This window comes from Emys orbicularis, chromosome 2, assembly GCF_028017835.1.
Source record: "Emys orbicularis isolate rEmyOrb1 chromosome 2, rEmyOrb1.hap1, whole genome shotgun sequence".
Lineage (NCBI taxonomy): Eukaryota > Metazoa > Chordata > Testudines > Emydidae > Emys > Emys orbicularis.
The window spans coordinates 69,640,724-69,667,925 of record NC_088684.1 but is presented as its reverse complement, the minus strand read 5'-3'; the positions used below and the strand labels follow the sequence as shown (position 1 = coordinate 69,667,925).

Sequence of the window (27,202 nt, the reverse complement as noted above, 5' to 3'; positions counted from 1 at the left end):
AATCTTCAGCCAAAGGTGAAGGTAGCAGAAGGTCCAAAATACAGTTGAAAAAATGTCGTTCTGTTGCACAGAGTGAAGTAGTATGTGGAGATGCGATGCAGGTGTATGAAATAGAGCTAGTGCTTTGAGAGCTGGGGGAAAGTCCATCCACTGAAGCATGGGGAAAATCATGTAGATGGAATGGAGGCAGGCAAGGGTACCAAATGTGTTGTGAGCAGAGCATTCATAACTGGGCGGTGTCACCAGCCAATCCCCTTCACATATTGAGACAGAGCAGCCACAGATGCTACTGCCACCCTGAGCTTACACATTGCTGTGTAATGGCTCTGCAGCCAATCAATGAACATCAGGAGCATTACTGTAATGGTCTTCCAAAACACTCAGTGCATATCCCATTTACTCAGCGGTTGTGGAATAAATACAATTTGTTTAGTCACTTAAATTAGGAATTTAGACAAATTGTACCGCATTGTCTTTAACAAAGGGGAGTTTACAGCAGCAGCATAACTACTAGGGGGAGAGAGATATGTCCCCCTCCATATTTCTGTCATCCTGTTGAAGGCTGTCTGAAAGCAAGAACTCTTGGTTTCTCCCAACATTTGTGTGTGTGTCATTTGCACCATTGGTTTACAAGACCTATTGTCTCAAGGCAGTGCTTCCTTTGAAATACTGCAAAACAGAATGAAGATGTTTTTGAGTGCCGAAGTGTTTTATTGACTGAGGGCCAGAGCTTTTAAAAGAACTTTGGTGTTGCTTGCACAGGGATAGTTAAGCACCTAAGAAAGGGCATTTCAGTAGCCCGCCAGCCAGCTGAGTAGGGAGCCATGGAAGCAAGCCAGAAGTGAAATGCTGAGAGGGTTGAGGAGAGGCAAAGGGCTTAGGCACTTAAGTTGCTGACCTGATACATCTGGCTGACAGGCCAGAGGTAGGTGCTTCCCTCTGCTCGAGATTCTCAGCTGTGAACCTTCTCCTGGATTTAGGCATCTGAACCAGGTCACCCCTAGTTAGTTGATGCCCTACAGGTTGAAACCGTCTCTCTTTTTCTCTGTCTCCTAGTCACACGAGACACCTCTTTCAAGCTCATCTTGTGTTTCCCTGTGCCACCCCACCTATTAGTGGCCTACATCCAGCCCTCCTGCTATGGGCTCTGACAAGTATTGGGTCTTAGGTGTGCTTAGAAGAAGGAGTACCCTGTCTAGTTTAAAAATCTTGCTCTGGAACCTCGAGGGCTTTGGTCTGAGCCTTGCTGCTGCCATCTCCAAGGTACTTAGGCTGCTTTGAAATTGCTGACCAGTGGAAACTTGGGTGCCTGGGGACTTCAGCACCTAGGGGCTCAGGTGGAACCTGAGCTGCAGCTTTTAAAATGTCAGTGGCACCACCAGGGTGGATGTAGGAGCCTATCTGCCAGTTTAGGCACCTAAATCCCTTTAAAAATCTGACCCGGCTTTTTCACAACGTAACAGAGTAAGTCCCATCCACACAGGCTAAAAATGGATTGTGGTGTAAGATGGTAAGGGTGTGACAGAATAAAATGTATATTATTTACTGATTACTTCACACTTTAAAAATGCAACGCTGTGCCCTAAAACATAGCTGCTAGTGTCTCAGCCTGCCAGTTGTCATTTTGCATGATACCACCATTACATGATGTAATTCTGAGTGACAGCCATGGCACATATTCTTAAAGAATGTAATGGATTGTGGGTGTGATAAATACACAGACTCATACTACAGTCAGAACACTGTCAGTGAGAGAAGCAGTGAACCAAAATGGCTAGGGGAGTTTGCACTTAACTAGTCTCTGGAGTTCTATGAGAAATAAGTTTTGCTGATGCTTTTACTCTTCCATTTCCATCCATGCTCAGTGCAAAAGCCAGGAACTATGTATGTACTGTAGTTAAATATAGGTTAGGCTATTATTCTGTGCCTATGTCTATTTATTTGTGTCCAAACAAGAAAAAATAGCCAGTGCTGGAATCTAAATCCTCCTCATCACTTGGAAGCCATGACAGAATTACCGTACCTCTTTTTTTTTTATGGATGGTTAAATAGAGGCACAAAATTAACACATTACATCACCTAAATCAGTAACTAGAGATGGGAGTAGAATCTAGGAGCCCCTATTCCACCTAGTCCTTTACTCTAACCATTTTACCACATGGCTGCAGAAAATATATACACCTCTACCCCGATATAATGTGGTCTTCAGGAGCCAAAAATCTTACCGTGTTATCGGTGAAACCGCGTTATATCGGGGTAGCGGCAGCAGGGCTCCAGCGGTGATTTAAAGAGCCCAAGGCTCCCCGCAGCGGCCAGAGCTCCTAGCCCTTTGAAGTGCCACCAGAGCCCCGCTGCTGGAGCTCTGGGACAGTGGTGGCAGGGCTCCGGCGGTGATTTAAAGGGCCCGGGGCTCCCCGCAGCGGCCAAAGCTCCAAGCCCTTTAAATCACCACTGGAGCCCTGCCCCCGCTACCCCAGGGCTTCGGCAGCGAGGCTCGGGCGGCGATTTAAAGGGCCCGGGGCTCCCCGCAGCAGTTGGAGCCCCGGGCCCTTTAAAGCGCGACCCGAGCCTCGCTGCCGGAGCCCTGGGGTTCCCACGTTGTATGCGAATCTGGGTTATATCGGGTCTATCTATCTAGGTGTATCTCAGTATGACCACGCCATTTTGCGTGAGAAATTCACTCCTGTTGTGGATTGTAACTGGGGATCTTCCTACACACTTTCATCTGAAGTAAAGCCAATTATGAACATTGATATTCTCTCTCAGGTCTCTTGCCACTAGACAGTGAGACCCTTTCATACTTCAGCCCCAAATGTAACAAAATATTTAACCCCAGGACCACAAACCAAAGCTGTTCCAGTGCGGATCATATACTTAGTAAACAACAGGTGATGTAGCAAATGTATATATTCTGCATTGGATTTCTCACAAAGGAGTTAGCAAACACACCCCTTCCCCCAGCCTCCACTCCCTCCCAAACAGATTATCTCATAATTTTTTTCAGAGTGAAGTCTATTTATTTGTAAGCATATAGTTTACATTACACTCTTATTCCTTCTAGGGGCCAGATGGCTGGCCCTTACATGCGTGCCCAAGGAGAGCGGGGAGGGTGCAAGTAGCTTCTAACTCAAATGTCTCCCACCATGTAGGGGCCTGCTGTAATTGTGATACCTGTGGTATCCCTCAACCAAGAGGTAGAAGAGTAAACTATTCTCATATGTGCCCAAAGCATTTAAAAATCAGAAGTCAGACCCCCCAAAAAATCATAATTTTTTTTTAAAATGTGCTTTTTGGCATGTCTTCTGATTTTTGAACTCCCCCAGCCCACCTGCAATGCATGTGTGACACACACAGTATGTCTGTACAGCGAGTTGGGGGTGTGACTTTTCAGCTCAAGGAGACACCAGAGCTAACTCAGATTGAGCAAGTGTGCAAAACATACAGTGTGGATGTGGCGGGACAGGCTAGCTGCTCCAAGTACATGCCTAATGCCTTGGACAGGTCTGTACGTGTTGGCTAGTCACTCACGCTGCCACGGCTACACTCTATTTTTAGTGTGTTTGCTCAATCAGAGCTAGCATGTGTATGTCTTCTTAAACTGAGAATTACAGCCCCATGTCGAAGTGTAGACATAACCATAGTAAGGGAGAGTCCCTGCCATGAAGAGCTTACAAGCTAGGGCAAAGCATGGTGAAGTTTGGGAAGTGGGAGCCGAAATGGGGACTCACCAAAGTCAGATACAAAAGGCTATCAGACTCCCATTAGATAGGGACACTTTTAACCCCTGGTGATCTGGGCAGAATTCAAACAGGTGACCTACAGGTGACATGCTCTCTAGCTCATTACCAATGTACTGAAGCATCCAGTCCCCCATAAGTGCTAATATTACACCTTTGAGAATGCAACTTGCTTTTTGGAAAGATAAGTTTATGAAATCCAGGTCTGATTTATTAACCTAGGCTGGGTCATCCACTCTTTGGCACAATCTCCAACACGTATTCAGTTTGCCACACCCAGATTTTACAGGGAGAGCACCCATTAATCAAGTACAAATAATTTAAAAAGCAACAGTCCAACTATTAACACAAGATCCAAATTCACCTTTAAATACATTTTGCAATATAAAGTCATCCCAACAATTATTCCAGCATCCTTGCATTAATTTGCATATTTTTCTACCCCCACGAGGCTCATCAACAGGGCTTGACCCCAGAATTTTCCACAGCACAAACTTTTTCTTCTTCAGGTATAGGAGCAACTGGTGTGGGATAAACATGCTATTATCCTCTATGTGGAGCAGCCCATACAGGGAGCCACAACACACACGTTGCCAATGAGCTCTACTAGTATTTGTGAGACTGCAGTGACAGGCTGGGTATCAGGAGCCTTGGATTCTGGGAGCTGATTGTGGTGTACGGGATACAGACAACATAGCTAAATGTAACAATGTCCCTTGTTGGATCATCTGTAGGGAGTGAAGCCAAGACCTCTTGATGTAAAAAAATGAGCCTCTATCTCTTCAGCTATAGAACCAGTTCTCTTAGCCCAGAAATATTAGAAGAGTTGTACATTTCTCTATGTGCTGTAGCTGCGAGAGAGGGACATAGAGCCACACTGTACTGGTGTCAATTGCACAAGCCCCTAATTTGACATGTTTCTTCTGAAAGACTGTGTAGCACGGTAGTTGAGATTGGACTCAGTTATATTAGAGCCATGGATTCCAGTTCCGGCTATGCTTTGTGCAAGCTCTCAGTTATCTTTCCTTCCTTAGAGGCTTTTAAGGTCAGGCTTGACAAAGCCCTTGGCTGGGATGATTTAGTTGGGAATTGGTCCTGCTTTGAGCAGGGGGTTGGACTAGATGACCTCCTGAGGTCCCTTCCAACCCTGATATTCTATGATTCTATGATCTTATCTGTGAATATGATGAATAATAATTACCTCCAAGGTATGAAACCTTGGCTCAACATAAGAGCTGCGAAGGGCACAGAAATATCAACAGCAGTTCATTTCCAGTCAGTGGAAGAGCTGAGACTAGCACACATGGCTTTGCTGTTTAGTGTGGCTTCTATGACGCTATAGGGCAGCATGGGGGTATTGCTCACTGCTTCTAAAAATCACATGAAGGCTGCAGCCTTTTGCGTCATCACAAGATGTCTTGCAGTAGGGGCCAAATCGCATTATCTGCTGCAAATTCATGAGGGTAGGCCACACTGTAGTCTGGCTTAACTATAACAGAGTCATAATGTCCCTGAAGTGTTCCTAACCTCTGTTTGCCAGATGCTGGGAATGGGCGACATGGGATGGAGCATTTGAGGATTACCTGTTCCATTCATTCCCTCTGAAGCACCTGGCTCTGGCCACTGTCGGAAGATGGGATACTGGGCTAGATGGACCCAGTATGGCCGTTCCTATGTTCATAGTGGACAGTTGCTGGCATCTATGGGCTACCGATGTTTTCACCTAAATTTCTTCATAGTTAACTGTTTAATTATTTGGACTGCCATTGCGGGTACTTCTACACTGCCCATGGACCTGTGGTTGCAGCGTGGACTGGCATGCCCACACTAACTTTAACCTAGCTAGCGTGGCTAAAAATATCAGTGAAGAAGTGGTGGAAAAGGTTCCACGGGGCTCCTGGGTACATACTCGTGTTGCTAGCTCGCACTGAAGCCTGTGTAACTGTGTCTTCACTGTTATTATTGTTCAAACTAGCTAGATTAAAGCTAGCACGGGTATGTTTACACAAGCTGCAATTGAACTGCCGATTGCAGTGTAGACATACTCTGAGATGGCTGCGCTGCTTACTGAAACAAAAATATACATAGCACCTGGTTGCTGACTTAATTATCAAAATATATGCTTTTGGTTGGAGAGAACTTTTATAAGAAGACTAAACCAATAAAGATATAGTGGACCTTTATAACTATGGAATTAAGTTGTGTGAAAAAACAAGATGCTCTCCATGTGGGATGTAAGGGCACAGAAAAGAACTATATGATGCTATATCATATATCATATTATTTGAGAATGTGCGTTCATGAATTAGGCTGTATCATATTACATATGCACAAAGGAGCACAGCAAAGGATCTGCGTGCAACCTGACATTTTCTGTTTTTTTGAGTGCCTAACCATGCAAACTCAATAATCACGTAATGGATGCTTTTTTATAGCGTATATATACAGATGTGTATATTTATATTTGTCTGCTTTATATAGCTTAGAATTTTGATTATTGAAACAAATTTTGCCAGGGTGTCATGGGTTCAGATAATTGTGCGTGCCCTTTTATGTTTTCATAGCTGGCAAATGGAAGGTGTCTGTCCTCACCAGTGATATACCATCTGCAGGAACCAGCTCACAGGTTTATATTACATTGTATGGGTATTACAGTAATTCAGGGCCTATCTTTCTGTATGGAGAAGAAGGGGAACTGTTTCAGAGGGGCAATGAAGACATCTTCACTGTAAGTAATAAACATTCAGTATATTTTCTTTATTGTCCATAGTGGCCTACCAGATTACATAAAATGTGTAAAGCTATGTGATAAAAGGGACCCAGTCAGTTTTTGTAAAGTAGACCGGGAAACAAGTAATACTACTGTTAAATACAGAGCTAAACCTAATTGTTTTTCTTAAATGCCAATTAAGCTCAGTATATTTCATTAAGAAATATCAACTACTGTATATAGAACCAAATAACTAACTGCAAAGGATAGAGAAGCCAAACATTTGAGTTAATTTTTAAGATCTTAAAGTTGAAATGAAATAGTAGGGCTTAGATGGGAGTTAGGTGCCTAAACACCTTTGAGGATCGGGACCTTAGTTTCTCTCTCCCTCAGTTCCCCATCTGTAAAATGGGAATAGTGATATTTCCCTATCTTCCAGGGGTGATTAAAGACTGTGAGATGCTCAATTAGTACAGTAATGGGGGACCATAGAAGTATCTATGATGGATATTTTAACACAAAACCATCTGCACAAAAACATAATAGACATGAACTCCGAGTGTGTCTAGGGGACCTGGAGGAAAAAGAAAATGGCAATAGTACAATAGCAGCCAAATTATTAACACAAACGCAAATTTCATTCACTAGCGATGGCTCCAGATGTGGTTGATGAGCTTCAGAAGTGCTGGAAGATGCCTCCAACGATGCTCCAGGGAGCAGGTGGATTAGGGTTGTCTTACAACAAAAGCAAATACAGTTCCTCTTCCCTGTCTTTGTCCCTCCAGCCGCCATTTCTCTCCTGCATCTGAGTTTCATCATGTGAACAACCTTTTTATCGCCCTCTGGCCTAGTCTTGCCTTGGGCTCTCTCTGTTTGACTGGCATGCAAGCAGAGGGGAAGAGAAGGGAAGCCATGCATTTGTCCTTGTGTATCTCTGTGCAGGAATTTCTTTATTGTTTATTTCACAAAGTCCAGGGGACTTAGCATCCAAGGGTTTGCTTCACATACATCTCTGCAGTGTAAGTGAACTCAGAAGATGAGCTGTCCAGACTGCTGTGTTGGGAGAAAAGCAGTTCCAGTGAGTGGACTAAATCATGAGAAAACTCATACCCCAGAGGATGAGAGATTCCTATTAGTAAGTTCCCAAAGCCCAAATGATGATCTCTCCATTGATAAGAGCATCCTGGTTCACACTTTGCTGCTTGACCGACTTGCATGCAAAGTTGGTGCACTGAGATCACTGAAGCCATATTTAGAGTTGGAAGCATGCACCCAGCACTCCCAAGAACTAATCTTCTTCCAAACACAGACTTATGAGATAATCAAAGTAGACCATTTTGTATCAAGAGACACTGTATTTTAAACACAACACAATGCCTGATTGTTACTGTTCTCCAGGAAACAGTTTTTAAAACAGGAATGTAACATACGAGTGATACCTACTGAACTAATTGTTCTTTGGAATTTTTCTTTTAAGGAACTAGATGCAATTTATCTATTTATTTCCTTTATAGATTGACATTGGAGACGTAGGAGAGCTCTATAAAATACGCATAGGACACAATAACTCTGGAGAATCCCCCTCTTGGCACTGTGAAGAGGTGAGAACCCTGAGCATGTGTTTTAAACAATCGTTGTGCCCGAACGAGCAAAATAATAATAATAAAAAATCCTGGGAGAAGTATTTCAGTCAGACACCGATGCTTATTGCATCACTGAGAAACCTATTTATTGTGGGTTGTTCTTGTGAGGAGTTTATGGCAGCCCAAGAGCCATATTGCTAAGGTTTCCTTTTCAGTTTCTAAGGAGAAAGGATGTCCACTGAATATTTATGATCCTTCTAAATTACAAGTTATATACTGAGTATTTCCATGGTTTATACGAGGTGTGGTTTGTAGCATAGGTAGTATGCTAGTTCTCTTTCCAACCCTTACTGAGACAAGGTGTGGTCAGTGTGCCCCAGGAAATAGGACAGAGGTCTGGGTGTAAGGAGACCTGGTTTCTATTCCCAGCTTTGCCAATCACCTACTGTGTGACCGTAAGCAAGTCATTTCACCTCTTTGTGCCTCAGTTTCCTCATCTATAAATTAAGGATAACAATACTTAACCTCCTTTAGCACTTTGAGAGCTACAGATGAAAAGAGCTTATAATTATAATTCATGTCTGAGGGCAGATTCAGACGTGGTACCAATGGTTGCAGTTCCATTGAAGTCAACCTAGTTATAATCTTGTGCACCAGGTCCATGTATGGGCAGCATTCTTTGACCACATTTTCCTAGTAACTGCATGCCTGGATGGAGAAGTTGTATAACTACTAGGTTGTCAGGGAGTCCAGATGGTTCCTTAGCTTCTGCCCTAGGAACTATGGGACACCTCTTCTAGCTCAGTAGCTGACAGTCAGAGTCAAAGTGTTTCCCAACTCCTGTTGGCTTTTGGGCAGCCTGAAGTTTCCTATCTGCCAGAAGACCCTTTAAGGATTGTGGAAGGCAGGAGCTCATAATGGAGGAGAGCAGCCATTGCATGCCCCCCATCCAAACACTAGTAAAGGTTGGAGGGGCAGGCCACCAGCCCTTCTTAAACTATATTTGGGGGAGGGGGCTACTAGAAGAGGGGAGCAGCTGTCATCCAGGGAATGGTTATTGATATACTTATTTATTTATTATTTACTTATTATTTATTTGGGTCACATATAATCTGACCCACTAAATGAATCTGCAGATGTTGGCCCTCCATCAGCCTCTATGAACAGACCCTGCAAGGTCCGCATTCTGTGTGGTGCATCTATTTAAATTGAGAAACTAAAGTCCGGCAAAAAAGGAACGAAAAGGAGCTTGGGCTTTTTCTTTCCTTCTCGCCTTGCCTCCACGTATGCAAGCTGGTAGATCTTAATTAAAATCAATGGCACTTCAGTGTACACTGTTGATTCTTGGCTCACAAAGTCTGTTTTGTCTACTTACCTGGGCTCATCTGAAATAAAAACAGCTGGATCAAGACCTGAAACCACAGCAGCTTTTAGGCAGCAGTCCATCAGCGAGGGCTCAATCATTCCATCTGCTGTGCAGCTTTGGAGGGAGGGGCTAAAGGAGCCGAATATCTTCTACAAAGACCCCCACATTTTGTGCAGTAGAGTTAACACAGTATGGTCCTTCACTGCTACGGAATCTGGGGAGAGGGGAACAACGCAGTAGTCTGGGGAGACAGACTGGTCAGCACTATCTCCTGGGAAATCCATGCATTCTCCTGCAGATATGAAATCAAGAGACCACGTTGTATTACTTTTGTGCTACAAATGTTCAGTAATGAGCTACACTGCTGGGCAGCCCCACAGAAGTGCTAGCCCTCCATGCATAAACCCCTACATCTGTGGCTTTCCTTATGGATCTCCCGGCATTAAGATGGTTTGAGGTCTATTCATGGCTACAAACATCTCTCTCAAGCATGGTGCTACCTCGCTCACATGCATTAAGTGTTCCCCTCCCACATGTTTTTCCACAGGAGATAATGATAGGCTTTGGGTTTGCCAGTTTTCTTCAAGCAAGATTAGAGAGTTTGGTTCACCAACATATGTGGAGCCCCACTGATGCTAGTAGGACTTGGCAGAGGCTGAGAGATCTGCCCCAGCAGAACCGACTTCAGGATTGGAATCTAAGTGACTTAAACAAATGATAATTGTCATTGCTATTATAGGTGCAATTGCAGAACCTTTACACAGGAGAACAGTTTTCTCTCCCTGCCCACCGATGGCTGGCGCAGGACCAGGATGATGGCGAAATCTGTCAGGAGCTTCCTGTTTTGCGACGGGGCCAGCCTGTTCTTCCAGGTAGGCGAAATAATGCATCAGGCAATTCAAGTCACGGACTGCCACCCGTAGAATTCAATTGATTGTTTTTTATCCATTACCTATTATTGTTTGACAGCTGCAATGCTTTTCTCTGGTCTTTTCCCTTGTGAAGGCTGGGCATGCGCAGCTCCTAACCTGGAGGTGTAACAGGGAGGGGACCTGCAATGTCTTTGATCAAATGTCTTGAATTTCAAAAGTCCTTTAGACTTAGGGTTGTCTCGTTGAGGTTTTACAGCTAAGGGCAGCCCTGTTTACTTTCCACCTGGAAACTCGAACAATGGTGAATAAACCTCACAAGGTTTTTTTGTTTGTTTTTTTACTTATAAAAAAGATCAGGAAACAAAAAACATATGTAACTATCATGATGCCATCACGTACAAACCACAAACACTACTAGGAATATCATGGGAATTGCAGTTTTGTAAATATGTCATGTATTTGACTAATATAATTGCTATTTTCTTTCCTTTTCTGTTACCTGTGGATGCTGCATAGACCACACTCGTACAGAGCTGTTTTCATGGGTGTGTGGAGCAAAGCTAAACAATACGTTAAAATGTTCATAAATTTAAGTGGACCTGCTGCTGACTCCAGACGTAGACTGGGGAAGTGGGAGATGGGTGACATGGAGGACCAGGGGTTCCAAAGGTGGCATGTTGAGGGGGGTAGGTGCACTGGGACAGACATGGACTGGGAATAGCTGACTGGATGGTATGGAGCTGTGCTATCTCTGTTATCTATGGCTGAGCTAAGGTGGGGGAGGAGGCAGAAGGACATGAAAAAGGCATATAGTGTGGGACCCTAACACAATAATATTTAAGCTTAATCATACCTGCCCTTGAGGTGAAAGAAAAGTCCTTTCTGTGCCTTTGCCCCCAACAATACAGCCACATAGCTGTCAGCCATAACCGGCTCAGGGAGTACTATGTAGAAAGGCTAGCCAGCATTAACCACAGTGCTCCAGGATCCTGAGCAGGCATGACCATGGTCCCACCCTCATACACTAGATGTTTGCTGCAGAGAAACACCAAAAGGCGTGGCTGGCTAAACCCATAAAATAGGTATGAAGTATCAAAGGGGTAGCCGTGTTAGTCTGTATCCACAAAAACAACGAGGAGTCCGGTGGCACCTTAAATACTAACAGATTTATTTGGGCATAAGCTTTTGTGGGTAAAAAACCCACTTCTTCAGATGCATGGAGTGAAAATTACAGATGCAGGCATAAATATACTGACACATGAAGAGAAGGGAGTTACCTTACAAGTGGAGAACCAGTATTGACAGGGCCAATTTAATCAGGGTGGATGTGGTCCACTTCCAATAATTGATGAGGAGATGTCAATACCAAGAGAGGGAAAATTGCTTTTGTAGTGAGCCAGCTACTCCCAGTCCGTATTCAAGCCCAAATTAATGGTGTTAAATTTTCAAATGAATTGTAGCTCTGCAGTTTCTATTTGACATTGATGTGTAGGTGAATGAGCCACACCATCAGAGGCTCATTCACCCGCACATCTACTAATGTGATATATGCCATCATGTGCCAGCAATGCCCCTCTGCCATGTACATTGGCCAAACTGGACAGTCTCTATGAAAAAGAATAAATGGACACAAATCAGACATCAGGAATGGTAACATACAAAAGCCAGTAGGAGAACACTTCAATCTCCCTGGACATTCTATAACAGATTTAAAAGTAGCCATACTTGAACAAAAAACTTCAAAAACAGACTTCAAACAAGATTGGGGGAATAGGGATTCCAAGTGACCCTGCCCTGAATTTTTGTGTAAATCACTTGGTGGTGGCAGCAAAACTGTCCAAGGACAAGGAAAGAAATTTGGGCCTTGGGGAAGTTTTTAACCTAAGCTGGTAGAATATAAGATTAGGGGGTCTTTCATGTGGGTCCCCACATCTGTACCCCAGAGTTCAGAGTGTGTGTGTGGGAACCCTGACAATGATTCTGTTGTATTAGGAGTGTACAAACAGAAGGTCTCAACTCAGAAGAAGCAGCAAAGAGTCCTGTGGCACCTTATAGACTAACAGATGTATTGGAGCATGAGCTTTCGTGGGTGAATACCCACTTCGTCGGATGCATGTCATTCACCCACGAAAGCTCATGCTCCAATACATCTGTTAGTCTATAAGGTGCCACAGGACTCTTTGCTGCTTTTACAGATCCAGACTAACAAGGCTACCCCTCTGATACTTGACACCAACTCAGAAGAGTTTACAATCTGCAAATGGCAAAAGAAGCTCGCATCTTCCCAGTCAGAGGATTAGAGGGGTAGATGGCAGAATGTTCACATTCACATACACACGCAGCTCATACCTGCGCACACACCCACAGTAGCATCTTCCCCTGGAAATGTGGCACTTCTTGGCCCTAGCAGGGATTGGAGCAATTATTGTCCTAATTTAAAATGCTCTCAACCATAGGCTGTCGACTGCCCAAAGTCCATAGAAAATGTCTTTGATCTAAAAATAAAACAAAGAAGGGAAGATGGCAGTGCCTAGAGAACAGAGTTAAAGTTGTTTTGGATGCCTGAACAATGTAATTCTATACTTTCAGCTGTTTTATTTTCTTTTATATTTAATCGTAATTTTGAATTATCTGGTATTTTAATGTCTCTGCCTTTTTTCTTCAGATTTATAGCTGCATAAATATAACCCATAAATTACTATTCCCATTCTTAATCCCAGTATTTTGCCTGGGAGTTTTATTTTATGTCATATTACATATTTTGTATTAAACACCCAAAGGTGTTACAGTTTTCATTTATAGCCCTTCCCTTCCCTCCCAAACTTACAAAGTGATTAAAGAAGATTCCCCATCAAATGCAATAAAGGAATAATCTACTATTATTATTGCCTGAAGCACTGCAATATTAAAGCAGTGAAGCATTATTTGATGCTGTAAAGTGGAGACAATGGTGCTAGAATTTATTTTTTAACCAGTGCTTTTAAAGGGTTGATGGCTGCTGTCTGGAATATTTGTGGTCTGACTGCTTATGTTGAGGCTAATCTTGGATTTACTTTGTTTACTTTTCTGCTTTATAATGACTGTAAGTGGTGCTGTAGGACAAAAATATACTGTTGTGCATTTAGAGCTGATTTTCAATTTGCATTCGCCACTGGGAATACCAACCTGCGGTAAACAGCATGCACACAAAATCAAAACAAGTTTGTGTGTCATTTTACTTAATATTAAATGGAATTTTTTATGAATGAAAAGTACATGATAGCTGATCCTTGATACAGCTGTATTTGGACTGTATAGTCACTCTGCTTTACAACTGGATATTGCTATAACTATGGTAGTGTTTGTAATGTAAAAAACCTGTCTTCTTTTATTGTCAGTGACTGTATATGAGGTGCATGTCACAACAGGAGAGCTGTGGAATGCCGGAACAGAAGCTGATGTCTATATTTCCATCCATGGGGAAGAAGGCGATACAGGCTCCAGACAGCTATTTAGGTCAAAGAATCCTAGGAAATTTCTAAAAGGACAAGTGAGTGACAAGAAGCATACTTCCCGATCCATTTGTCTGTCCTTTCTAGCTCTCTACCTTGTAAGATCTGAGGTTGCTACAGGCAAAGGTGGGACTTACACTAGCAAAGATCACTGGTAGACTGCAAAGTTCATAGAAAACCTGCACAATTAAGCCAAAATTATTTTTTAAACATTTGCATTGACATTTTGGGGAAAATTATAATCCATAATAATTATTGTCTAGGTAAAGTGCATACTGTTTTTTAAAAATTCTTAATTATTTAAATACTATATATGGAGAGAAGAAATAACTTCAGTAAAATACATATTTTACTATATTCTGATATTAAGTTATATTACAATTTGTGATTGTTTTGTTAACTAAATTTTGGGCTAGTTTCTGCTCTCCTCACTCTAGTAATTGCATTGATCTGAATAGGACTACACACATAAGCAAAGTGATCAGGATTAGCTCTTTAGTCATAATTGTTGGTCCTGGAAACCAGCTTTGCTTGTCTGCTTTGACATTATCATACATTATTTCATAGATCATATCGGGATGCTCATACTTCATAGAAGAGTTTCACAGGTTTTATACCGTAGGTTTTATGGGTCCCATTGGATGGGGAGTTCTTTTAGAGATTTAATTGCACTTTTCTTGGCTGGTTTGCAGACTGACCTCTTCCTACTTGAAGCTGTGCACCTTGGAAATTTGTACAAGATTGTTATAGGACACAATGGACTTGGATCAGGTGAGAAATCTCTACATATAGTAACTGAATACTGACCACAGCTTTCTGTGAAATTAGAGTAGGTATTTGTAAAATATTCATATGAAATAATGTGACCAAGGTATTTTATAGGGGGAGACAAAGGGTTCCAAGAATATCAGTCATTAAAATTAAAAGGTTACATTTTGGTACCATCACAAATTCCAAATAATCATCCTTAACCTCTATTATAGTCCAAATAATTGTATTAAAAAGTTACTTTTAAATAAAGGGTACTGCACATTATAGTTCTGTCATTCCCGTTTGAAAAATTGAATTTGTTTGTCTTTTCTGCACGTTGAATATTTCATTGTACAGTCTATATTCTGTATGTCTTCTGGAGATGGTCTATCACTGTAAATGAAATTTATTAGCATCATTATTATTTAAATTGCAGTAGTGCCTGACAGTCCCAACCAGGGATTTGAGGGCCATTGTGCTAGGTACTGTACACACACAGTTAATGGAAATATGGGCTATGAACCAAATTGCCTATGAGCACAAGACTTGGATTTATTTGTCCCTTAATACCAAACACAGTAGCAGATCAATGCTAGACGGTCTGGGCCAGAGTGTCTAGTAGAGGTGTCAATTTATTCTGTCTTGATATTTTAGATACAGGCAGTAATACAGTTAACCTCCCCGTCTCCCTTCCTTCCACTCACCCCTCCAATGTATACAAGACTGGGGGGGAGGGATAGCTCAGTGGTTTGAGCATTGGCCTGCTAAACCCAGGGTTGGGAGTTCAATCCTTGAGGGGGCCACTTAGGGATCTGGGGCAAAATCTGTACTTGGTCATGCTAGTGAAGGCAGGGGGGTGGACTCAATGACCTTTCAGGGTCCCTTCCAGGTCTATGAGATAGGTATATCTCCATATATTGTCAGTAAGATATCACTCATTGCTAGATCATCCCACATTAATCCACTTGTGGAGGACATCCCAACCCCTCTTCATATGGAAGGGGAGAAGTGGCACTTCTGTCACAGTTTCTCTTGTTCATTAGCCTTGCACAGATGCCCCTGGATTGGAACGCAGCAAGTAGAGAGCATGGTGACCTCTTGGGGGAGGAAGGGGTGGAGCAGGTTAGATGAGATGTCTCTTTCCACGGTACTATTCCCTCTTTGCTCCCAGATTTTCACATGGAAATCCAGGAAAACCATGACTGGGAGCTGTGATATTTTGCTCTGGATCCCTTCTGTGGCTTCTTCTAAGCTGCTGAGAAAGGACCCAGTTAATGATTACATAGTTGTTATTGAACCAGGCTGTCAAATGGAAGGGAGTAGCCTCCCAGCAATTCCTTTTCCTAAGGATAAATCCCTAAGAACCACAGAGTTAGAAGGGAAAATGGCTCAAGAAAAACTCTATGTGGGGAAAATCCTTGAGTTTTCCACTCCTCCAGACAACCTGCTATAGGTTTTTCAGTGGCAGTTTTTATTATGCAACCTCCTGTCTTAAGAGACCACACCATTATTATTTATTATTTATTTGTTTTCTCTATTTGTATTACACTAATGCCTAGACACCCCAGACTGAATCATGCCCCCATTGTGTTAAGCCCAGTACAGAAACATCGTGAGACTTTCCCTGCTGTAGAGAGCTTGCAATCGAAGTAGACAAGTTGAACAAATGAGTGGGAGACAAAGGAAGTGTCTCCAGATCTATTGAATGCAGTCTTGCAGTCTTAATCCACTTTCATTGGAAGAGCCACTTCCTCTAAGCAATTGATTTTTTAAATTAATCATTTGGATGGTTGCTCATGGCAGGTTTCACTGTATCTTAAAAAAATCTCCATTTTCTCATGAACTCCATTCTCATCAACTCTTCCTCTGCAGTAGTGTCTCTCAGGCAGATGCCTGCTATCCTCTGACGTTTCTGCACATTATAACATGGCTCTCTGTCGTGGAGTTTTGCAATGATGAAACAGCCATGTGCCAAGATCAGTAGTGTCAAACAATCAATTTTCTTCATTCTGCTTTGAGCCAGTCAATATAATCCCTTAGAGTTGCTGGCAGTGTGGGTCTCTCAGATTGGTTAATGATTAAACTGTCAGCTTCCTGGACTTCTGAAATATTCCATGGAGTTACACTGTCTCTCACAATGTGTACTCATCAAGGGAATATTGCACCATTTAATGCCATAGACTTGCCAGGAATGGAGAGTACCTTCGCTGCCAATTAAGGTTTTAAAAAATTGAAGGCAGTGTTATTGCCAAATTGTATCCAAAATATGGATATGTTCAGCTTTATTGATAATTTGACCAAAATATTAAAGAATTAAGAAGACTAAGAAAATATCTTCTCATATACATAAATTAAATGCTTTAAATGAGAGGGATAAGGGGCCATGCTAGCCTGCAACAGTCCACTTTTAACACCTCTGGTGCTTCTAGCATATGTGACTATAAACGGAGAGTTTTTAAAGTGAATCTTTCTTTCCTTACAATAGCCTGTACTGTGATGAGGAGGTCTGTCCCCCTAAGGGTAGTGGTGCCTGGGGTCAGCCTACCTCCATCATGTGGAATGGCCCTTTAAGATTTTGGGAGGTCCGGTGTGCAAGGACCTAGGAGATATTGGTCAAGAGGAAGTGGTCTTGGGTATAAGTAGTGTTTGAGAGGAAATCCTGTTACTGTTTCTTTAAGGGCCCAGGACCAGGAGTCTAGTAGGGCAGGTGGGGCAAAGGTCCACTTTCTCCCAGCCAACTGGGATGAGCTTTAGAAAGGGGAGCAGCTCCTTCTTAATAGCAGGAGAAGGCCTGCCTGCTGAACCCAAGGACTAACTGGGAAAAAGGGGCCAGCTGAAGGAGAAGCTGGCTAAGGACCTACAGGTCCTAAGTTACAACCCCAGCTCCAAGAAGGAGAGCTGGCTGGGGGACTCCTCTCTTGAGGGAGTGACTCTTTGAACTACAACCCAGCTCCAAGAATGGGACTTGGGATGATGGAGGGGGGGAGCTCCTGAACAGGGGCAAGAAAAACCTGCCAGGATGATTATATGGATCCAGAGAGCATATGAACTTGAGTGACTAAAATGGTGAGTTACACTTTGTGGAAATAATTAATAAACCAGACCCCTCAGGAAGGGAGTATGTGCTTTGACCTAATCTGGTCTGGTAATTGCCTGCAAGAGTCTAAAAAGAGTGGGAGCTATGAGCAGTACACGTGCAGGCTCACCAGGGGTTGCTCTGAAAGCATTCAACCCTGACAAGGACCCTAACGTAATTACAGGAAAACGATGAGCACTACTATATATCAGGGAGTGACTCCTTGCACGGTGCTAATGTTATATTCATTTGTGTTTAAAGTTACTGGGTGTGATTCTGATCTGACTTAAACTGGTTTGACATTGATATAGCTCTGTGAATTCAGTGGAGTTTGCCTTGATTTAAGCTGGTGTAATTTAAATCAGAATCTGGACAAATATATGAGTGTGTGTGTGCGTGCACACACACACACACACACACACACACACACACACACACACACACACACACACAGAGTAAATTTTCATTTTAGGATGTACTTTGTTTTTATTTTGTTCATAGGAAATGGATGGTTTCTGGAGAAGATTGTAGTCAGGGATCCTATCACAGACCTGGATTATTCTTTTCCTTGTCACAGGTTGGTAATGTTTTCAAATGGGTTATGTTGTAATAACAACTAGTTGTTCATGACTTCTCCAGTCAGGGGTGATTTGTGAAGTGCTTGTCCCCCGAGAATCGAATTGAGATGCTCCAACTCCTTTTACATACTCTAACAAACAGTCATAAGATGGTAAAACGTCTGGTCACTTCAGACCTGTGATACATTTAACCATTGACTGAGCATTGAAACATTCTATATAAGGCGTCTCCACCCCACACCTGTTACAACATTCAGCAGCTGCTGGCTGGCACATCCCCTCATCTGACATTTTGGATCTGACATCAGCTGATCCACCTCTCCCTATATCCAAGGCAACACTTTTCAGTTGAGTGGGTTGCTCTCTCTCTAAGGGTAATTCTGCACCATTGACAATACCAATGGGAGCTTTGGCATTTACTTCAGTGGACTCAGGATCAGGCTTTAGGTTCTCATGATATGGCTATCACTGAGGTGTATCTGAGCGGCTGGTCCTTCCCTGTCCACCCCAAACCTGTCACTGAGCAGCAGCAGAACTTGAAGCAATCCCAATTTCCCTGCTGCTTCCCCTGTGGTCTCTTCTGTTCTGAATCTTCTAGTCCTATGCTCATTTCTAATTTTATCTACTATCAATTAATTCACAAATAGCTTGTGGAAAGTGATATTAATAAAAATCAGTAGAAATATTAGGAATTAGTAAAGTCCAGTCACGTATGAATCCAGCTACAACTTGCCAATGGCACCTCAATTCTGTGTCCTTCTTTCACTTCTACAAGTGAATAAATAAGTGCCCAAGACAGCTTTGAGTGATTGATGTGCACCCTGAAATTGATTTATGTGTGCGTGTGGGCTTTCTGCCCATCTGATACAGCACCTCCTCTTAGCGTGACCTAATTTTGATTCAGTATTGTAGGTGAGATGAACTGCTACAGAGAGAGCTTGAAATACAATGCTAGTTTCATAAATAATTCAGAGACTGCTGAAATCTGTTTCGCACAGAAAAATCCTGTGTGTGGTTGAAGGACTTGATACACCTCTCACTGACATCACTTTTACAATGGTTCATTTCCTTTGATTTTAACTGAGTTAGCTCTAATTTATGCAGTGTAAGTGAGAAGAGAATAAAGCCTTTTTTACTTTTAATGGCACAGTTTACACCTGTATGGGTTGGGGGTGGGGAGGATGGTGTTGCCTGCAAGAAATTTGCTTCATGAGAGACGGTTTTAGGAGTCTGTACAGCTGGGCTCCCCGAAGAAGCCTTTTGGTGGCAGACAGTGTGGTCAGTGGATCTGCTATTACGGATCCCTAACATTGGGTCACTAGTTGAGATCTCCAGGTAGTCAGGCTGGCTTGGGCCTTTAGGCCCTGATCAAGAAAAGCACTTAAGCACACATATAGCTTTAAAAAAGTGAGCAGTCCCACTGAAGTCAATGGAAACTCTCACCTGCTTAAAGTTTAGCACATGCTTAAGTGCTTTGGTGGTACAGGGCCTCAGTGCACAAAATATTAAAATGTAATGTGTAAACATTGTGACAAAAATATTGCTGGGTTTGAGATCAAAACAATATAATCAGAATGGGTTCTGTTTTTCTCCAAAGGTGGCTAGATCAAGGGGAAGAGGATGGTAAAATTGTAAGAGAACTAAATGTCACTGACACTACCACCTTCTCTGCAAGTAAGCGTAAAACAATGCAGAAGAGAGTCCCTTGTCACCGTGACTGTGTCAAAGAATGGCCAGGATACTGTGTAAACTGATCACATTCTCTCTATCTCTGCAGGGCAAGAGCTGGAACTCAAGAGAGAGGAAAACGTAAAGACTTTTTCTCTTTTCAAAAATTGATTTGACAGTATACAAAGTCTGTTCTGGGGAAAATCAGGTCAACAGTTTTTCTGTATGTGACGTTTTCTTCCTGTATCTTCTCATAAGGGCTCTTTTCTTCCTTCTTTTAAAAATATAACTAGTGGGCTGCTGAAAGATGGAAGTTTCAGAAAGGCAACACTCTTCAGTTCTACAACAGGCTCACCCGTGGTTTCATACGCCTCAGTCCAGATGGCACAGTTGATGCACTTGGTGACAAGAAGGACAAATATGGTAAAATATTTGCCAGATGGGGATGTGTGGGTGAACAGCATGAGGAAGGAGGGCATCATCAGATCATTGCAGGAGTCATGTATAAGATTCAAAATTAATTCTAACAGGAGCAGAGGATGGCAACCATGAATGTTCTTACTCTTGAATGCATTTAAAACTATTAATGGTAAAAGCCACTTGGTTTTGTTGTAAAAGAACATCTCACAATGGCGTCCCATTATTAAATAGAATCTAGTTCTCACGTGCTGGTTTAGTGATCCAGAATGCAAACCTCCATGGTAAGGGTGGTAAAACCCTCTCAACAACTGGGGCAGATACTGTCCCAGCCACCAGCTCCAAATGCTTCCTCCTCTCTACCAGTATCACTTCCATCTTATCTGGGTGAGCTTCAACCAACTCACTCCCATTCAAGCCTCAGCTCTCTCTGGCAAGGAGAAAGTACTGTGTTACAAGGGTTTGAGAACATTAGGTTAAAAGCATAATCTACATTATGGCAGTGCAACCCAAAGTGTCTCAGGTCTTTCCTGATTGGCCTCACCTATGCTCTGAATAGAAGGGGTGACAGAACAGAACCTTGAAGGACATATTTGAGAGAGCCTTCAAGGCAATGAGCAAATTCCCAGCAATTACCTGTGGAATGTCTCTGAGAAATTGGGGCAGAAAACACCCATATGAATAACTCCTCAAGTAATCTTCTCCATGCAGGACAGTCCACAGGTAGATCAATAAAATCTGATAGGCATGGAATATGGGTTTCACTTTATTTTTGGAAAGATCCCTTTTTAGTTGTCATGGTTGCTCTTGGAGTGCAATTATTCAGTGACTCAGAATGTTGAATTAATCAAATCTCTAAGTATTGCCTTAAATTTCAGAGCATTCCAAATCCCTAAATGCAGTTACCCAGCATGAGCGTGTTCTGGAAATCCCACAGGGAGTTTCATTTTATGATTTATAAACTGTGACCTACTGGGTAAACCTCCAAACCAACCTCCTTACATGAATCAGGTCTCCTAGGCTGCACTGAGGCAATAAGCAAATCTGTTCAATTTTTAACGCTATGGCTTTGACTGATGGATTATGTTTGATTCAATTCCACATGACACCACAGAGTTCATAATCATTTTGCATGCAGAATCCAAATTCACAATGCTGTCTGCTTCACTGTGGACTGCTGCATCTGCATACACTTTCCTTCATGTTTATACGTGGCCTTCTGTATGGAAGTTTTTAAATACATAAACACATTAAATTTATAGCACTTTCTGTACATTTAATTTTACACATTAGAAGTAAAATCATCATGCATGTCATTTTCAAATTTTCAGTGAGTAGTATTTTCAGTCTCTGTGTAATTGTGCAGGTACCACAACTGCACACACAGTTATTGCAAATGGCCATGTAAATAGAGCACGCAGCTAGCACAATTGTGATGTCAAATGTAGGCACACATCTACATACACTTTTTGGCATGAAGAACACGTCTCTACCCCTCAAAATTTCCCTTGAACGTTTGTTTGGGTTAAACACATGCACATTACTTTACCAGGGCAGTGAGACTAGCTCTGTACAACAGAAGCTGATGTGAGACTTGTCGCTTAATTTTTCATCTTGGGGCACTGTTCCTTGTGCTCACAGTTAGGAATGAAGTTTCCAGAAAGAAACACCATCTACTTATCTTTCATAGTAAGCAGCTTTAGTGGAAGCTGCTTGGGCTGAAACTTTCCTGCCTTTCAAATGTTGGTGGGACTACAAGGAACAATTTATTAATAACTTTGGACCAGATCCTCAGCTGGTGTAAATTAGGTTCGCGCCAGTGCTTTTGATGGAGTAATTGCAATTTACATCAGTTGAGGATTTGGCTCAGGGATTATTAATTTTCCAGGATTTTTTATCCCTAACTGGAAGCACTAAGAGAAGTGCCATTGTGATTATTATTTTTTGAGCTATGGTTTGATTCTGGCATGTAGGAACACTGCCATCATGCAAGATGCCCCCATGTATGAGATAATTACCTTGAATTTAGTTGATCTAGTTAGAACAATAGTTTAAATAGGCATATGGTGCATGCAGCCTTGCTTCATTAAATGAATATACTTAATTTTTTAACTACTAAACAGCAGGTTGCAACAGCTCTATTTTATTATGAATAGAATAAAATTATTCAATAGATAAAATCTCTGGGCCAGATTCTGCCATTCTGAGTAGTACCTTGCACTGCAAGCGGGCCCATCAGAGTGATAGAAAAGGCCTATGGGACAGATATGGCTCAGAGTGTTATTACACTGGGGATGAGTTTGACTCACCGTATTTATTGCTATCAGTGGGAGCTACAGGCATTTAGGGAAAGTACTATGTTATTTATGTATATATTTATAATGTGGTAGTGCCTGGAGGCCCCAGTTAGGGATCAAGGCTCTATTGTGGAAAGCACTGAACATTGTACTCTAAGAAGCACAACCCAGAACTCTCAGCCCAGGAGGGAGGGGATAAGGTGACTATCAGTCACCTTAGCACCCTTCTGATCCAGGGCTGCTACAGGGACTGGAGAGGCCCCAGGAATAACATGGCCCTGGAGCCTGTCTTAGTTATGGCAGCCTCTCAGGGGTGCCCTATGAGCCACAGTGATGCCTAGAATCTCTGTACTGCTGTGTGCTGCACCCTGCCCCAAACCCGCACCTCTTGCACCCAGGCCCACTCTGGCACGTCTCTATGCTGGGAATTGTCTTCCATATTGCCTGTGCTGGGGGAATCCTCCCTTTACATATACGGGGCTATGCTGCTCCAGCCCTTTTAGCAGGTGCACAGGTGCCAGAATTGGGGTGATAATCTCTCCCTAAGTATATGATGAGAGCTCTTCGCTGATAGCTCTCAGGCAGTGACTTTATGAGCTTCCCGAAATGAATTGGGAGGCGATCTGTTGATCAGAGTCCAATTTTTTCCTCAGTTCTAATTACTAATTTTTTTAATTCGGCCTCTTCCCTGTCAGATAATGTCTTTGCAAAATCATAAGTCACTTGTTGGTATTAGATGTAAAAATGAGTTTGAATACATCTATGGCTTTACCTTTTTTCTCCCCCAAACTCTTTAGGTCTTTTTGACGTGACTGTCAAAAGAAACGCACATGTGTTTAAGAGTCATCAGATGCCACATATTGCCCTTGCTCTTGACAATGGCTATGTCACTGGAATGGTACGAAATTACCTTATTGCTTTTAATTGTTTCATGGTTATCATCATTATTATTATTATTTATTAATTTATTAAATATAATGCAGATTTTGTTCTCTGTTCTAATAAGTAGCAGTTACTTCCAATCAGAGATGAGGCCAAGTTGCAAAACCAAAATCTGAAGTTTGAACTTGCCAAAGATCAGGAAAGTTTGGATTCTGCTTTGGTGCCCATCTATTTTTATTTTTACTCTTTCCTCCTGTATCTCACTTAGTATTTTTAATGGCTTATTGAGAAGGATTTGATTTATACAACCTGGAACATTATGAGCTGTGCTTCATTGTTTATACCAGCTAGTCAAATGTTGACAACATATCTGGCATGCCCTGGCATCTCCTTGGATAATTATCAGTGCCAAGTGCTAATTGTAAATATCCATTTATTTCCCTCTCACTTTTTGTAACTAACCTGCTTTTCAAGGCTTGCTGCAAGTTAATGTTCCAAGCCTAGCTTGATCCCCTGCTCGCTCATTCTCTCCTCAAAGGTAGATTTTTGTCAACAGCAACAGATTAGTACTGGTTGTACTTGCTTGCTTGCGTGCATGTTTTCGTGACCGCAAGCTTCTTGGAAAGTCAAGCACATGAAACCTTATAAGTCCTTATAGGTGGGAACCAAAGAAACTGGATCCCATTTAGTCAACTTATGGGGCGGGTTCTTCCACAGCCCTGGTCAAAGCAACCGGCAGATTAAGGGCCAGAAAATACAGCCTAGGCAATGTCAGTATGGAGGTGGGAAAGGAGAGACCTTGCTCCATCCCGTCGTCAATCTGCAAAGCTCTTGAGCTCTATGTTAGAGAGGTTTTTAAGGAATGGAGCTCCTGAGCGCTGCAGGAGAGAGGCTCTTTCATCACATTTCCTGTGAAGCCCAGGAACCCTTTCCAAGGGAGTTTCTCCATCTTCCCCTGTAAACTCTTGAGATCTTCAGGAAATAGGCTTCTTCCTATTCTCCTCTTTGCCTCCCTCCTTTATCTAACTTCTTCACCAGTGGACTTTCTGCACTGGACAAGAGAAGGCCTCTGTCCCTTTTCTCTCTCTTTCTTCTCTCCCGTCTCCTGTAGAGATACTGAACTCAACAGGAAAGAGTCTTCCTCCTGGAAGCCAAGCCCAGCATCGCTCTTTCACAGCACTCTCAACCTGTGATTAGGCAAGTGGAGTTGTGGAAGGTGGTTCCTTTAGATAGAACTGTGTTTTACTGAGGATGGAACCAACTGTGTTTTTCTTTCCCTTATTTGAGGAGCGAGTAACCTAGTGGTCAAAGCCTCCATTATATAATATGCATTGGCTTTAGTGGGAGAAGAGTTTACTCAGCACCTTGCAGAATTGGGCATCTATTTGGGAATGGCTTCAAACCACAGAATAAATGATGCAAACACTTCTTGTTCCTGTTCCACACAGCAATGAACAGCTCTCTCTTGTTCTCAACATCATTACAACTAGGGGACTGGGTGAAAGGATTCCTTCTTTCTATTTCCATCTCTGTCACTGACTTTTTTTTTTTTAATCTTGGACAAGCCACTTAAAGTCTCTGCCTAAGTTTACCCATTCTAAATTGCATATAGTAATAAAACACCTCTTCATAAGGAAATTGTGAGGATTAATTAATTAATGATTAAAGCACTTTGTGATCCTTGGAAGAAAGGTGCTGTGTAGTTGTAAAACAGTACTGTAATATAGTAAACATTTGTATAGGTTTCAGATTTAATCAAAGGTCCTGTGGCTCTCTTGTTTCACAGTCTCGTCTAAAGTCCACCTGATGATTTCTTTTATTCTCAAAAGCTTCAGTTAGAGGAGGTTGAAATGTTTTGAATGAAAAGGATTTTTTTTTCATGCAAAAATGGCCTTTCTTGGAAACAAAAAGTTTCACAAACCATTTACTCTTTAAAATGTTTTTGCAAAAAGGTTTATCACCTTTTTATTTAATTTGTTATTTTAAAAGTTATCAAAGCTGTTATTAAAATGGCTATTGACATTTTTCATTTTCTTAAACCTGAGTTTTCAGTAAATGAGAGATAACTTAATGTGTTAGATCAGGGGTCGGCAACCTTTCAGAAGTGGTGTGCCGAGTCTTCATTTATTCACTCTAAATTAAGGTTTCACGTGCCAGTAATACATTTTAACATTTTTAGAAGGTCTCTTTCTATAAGTCTATAATATATAACTAAACTATTGTTGTATGTAAAATAAATAAGGTTTTTAAAATGTTTAAGAAGCTTCATTTAAAATTAAATTAAAATGCAGAGCCCCCTGGACCGGTGGCCAGGACCCCAGCAGTGTGAGTGCCACTGAAAATCAGCTCGCGTGCTGTGTTCAGCACGCATGCCATAGGTTGCCTACCCCTGTGTTAGATTAAAAAACTTAATGAATTTTTTGAAAAAGCAACAGTCCACTTTGAACCATGTGAAATGAAAACAGCTTTGAAATCTTGCAACTTTCCATTTTTGCCCAGCTCTGTTATAAATCCAATACAATGTGTATTTTTGTGTATAGTGTCTTTCATGCAAAAGGACCAGGAAATAATCCACAGCCCTTTACACTCTGACCAGACAAATACAAATAATGAGCCTGATTCAGCCATCTGGTTGGATCCCTGTGGGTTGCTGCCTTCCCTAGATGTTTATCCAGGGAGAGCAATATAAACCCTGATATGGGGGGCCACAGTGCTGCTGCTGGTGAAAGGTACCTGAGAGATATTCTGAGTGCATTTCCTGGGAGCCCTGACCTTGCACCCTCTTTTCTGACTCAGTCCGGTTTGTGGACTGCACCAGGTGACCCCAGACCCCTGCAGTAAGAAGTCCGGGTATGTTAGTTGTTATACCTGCACTCAATGCAGAAGTTCTGCCGTTGGCGGTTCCTAGCTTGACTTTCTCTAGCAGAACCCAGGAAGCAAATTGTACCCAATGAACATAATTATGAATAGATAACAGGCGTGTCTTATTGCAAGATTCTGTGCCCAGTTTCAGGCCTCTTAATTTTAGAATTTCAAGCTCAAAAACAAATTTGAGAATTTCCATATTAGGTTGATCTTCATGGCTAATAGCAATATGTTTCTGACATCATGAGGAATTAATAGAGGTGCAGAAATAGAGACCCCATGGCATGACTTCTCTTTCATATTACTTATATCTAGTGGTTCATATAATTGATTATTCCTGCTTTTCTTGTGTTAGGACAATGAAGATACTCTCTGTGAGTTACAAGTTCATGTTCAGCCAAATCGCTGTGCAATTCTGGAATCAGCCCGGAGTCCAGGGCACATGATTACATTCAGTCTTCAAGGCAAAGTAGTCAATGATACAGTAGGCTATGCAGGACTCTCGAAAGAATTTGCTGTGCATGTGAAGGTAAGGTTGGGGGAGAGAGATGAAGGAAACTAAACTGCAAATAGTTTATTCTTGTAAAGCCCACTGTACCTGAACACATCCCAGAAAACTGAAAGTTGAAAGAGTGATCTCCTCCCACTAGGTGGCGCTAAAGACTGCAACTACAGCTTAACAGGTAGACATCAGGATGTAAACCCTGGGGAAGGTCAAAATACCTTCCAAAAACAGGGCTGTACACACAACAGAGCTGGATGGAAAATTGTTTGCATAGAAGGAGAGAACAGCTTGCTAGTCGAAGGAATGCTTATGTGACTTGTGACAAAAATGTACTTGAGTCACTTACCACCTTATACATAGAAATGCGCCTGTAGTGGTTTAAAAAACACAATTCACATCTTCTGC

At 42.1% G+C, this 27,202-nt stretch overlaps 1 protein-coding gene across 1 annotated transcript in view; it reads left to right on the top strand.

Annotated features, from left to right (window-relative positions):
* The window catches only part of RP1 (RP1 axonemal microtubule associated), a 225,597-nt gene that overhangs the window by 24,942 nt on the left and 173,453 nt on the right, over positions 1-27,202 (top strand). Inside the window, exons 4-14 of the mRNA XM_065398305.1 lie at positions 6,302-6,465; positions 7,962-8,048; positions 10,136-10,268; positions 13,646-13,797; positions 14,452-14,530; positions 18,087-18,162; positions 19,761-19,837; positions 19,941-19,972; positions 20,125-20,254; positions 23,343-23,443; positions 26,648-26,821. Coding sequence (XP_065254377.1) covers positions 6,302-6,465; positions 7,962-8,048; positions 10,136-10,268; positions 13,646-13,797; positions 14,452-14,530; positions 18,087-18,162; positions 19,761-19,837; positions 19,941-19,972; positions 20,125-20,254; positions 23,343-23,443; positions 26,648-26,821 — 1,205 coding nt within the window. The remainder of the gene's footprint in view (positions 1-6,301; positions 6,466-7,961; positions 8,049-10,135; positions 10,269-13,645; positions 13,798-14,451; positions 14,531-18,086; positions 18,163-19,760; positions 19,838-19,940; positions 19,973-20,124; positions 20,255-23,342; positions 23,444-26,647; positions 26,822-27,202) is intronic.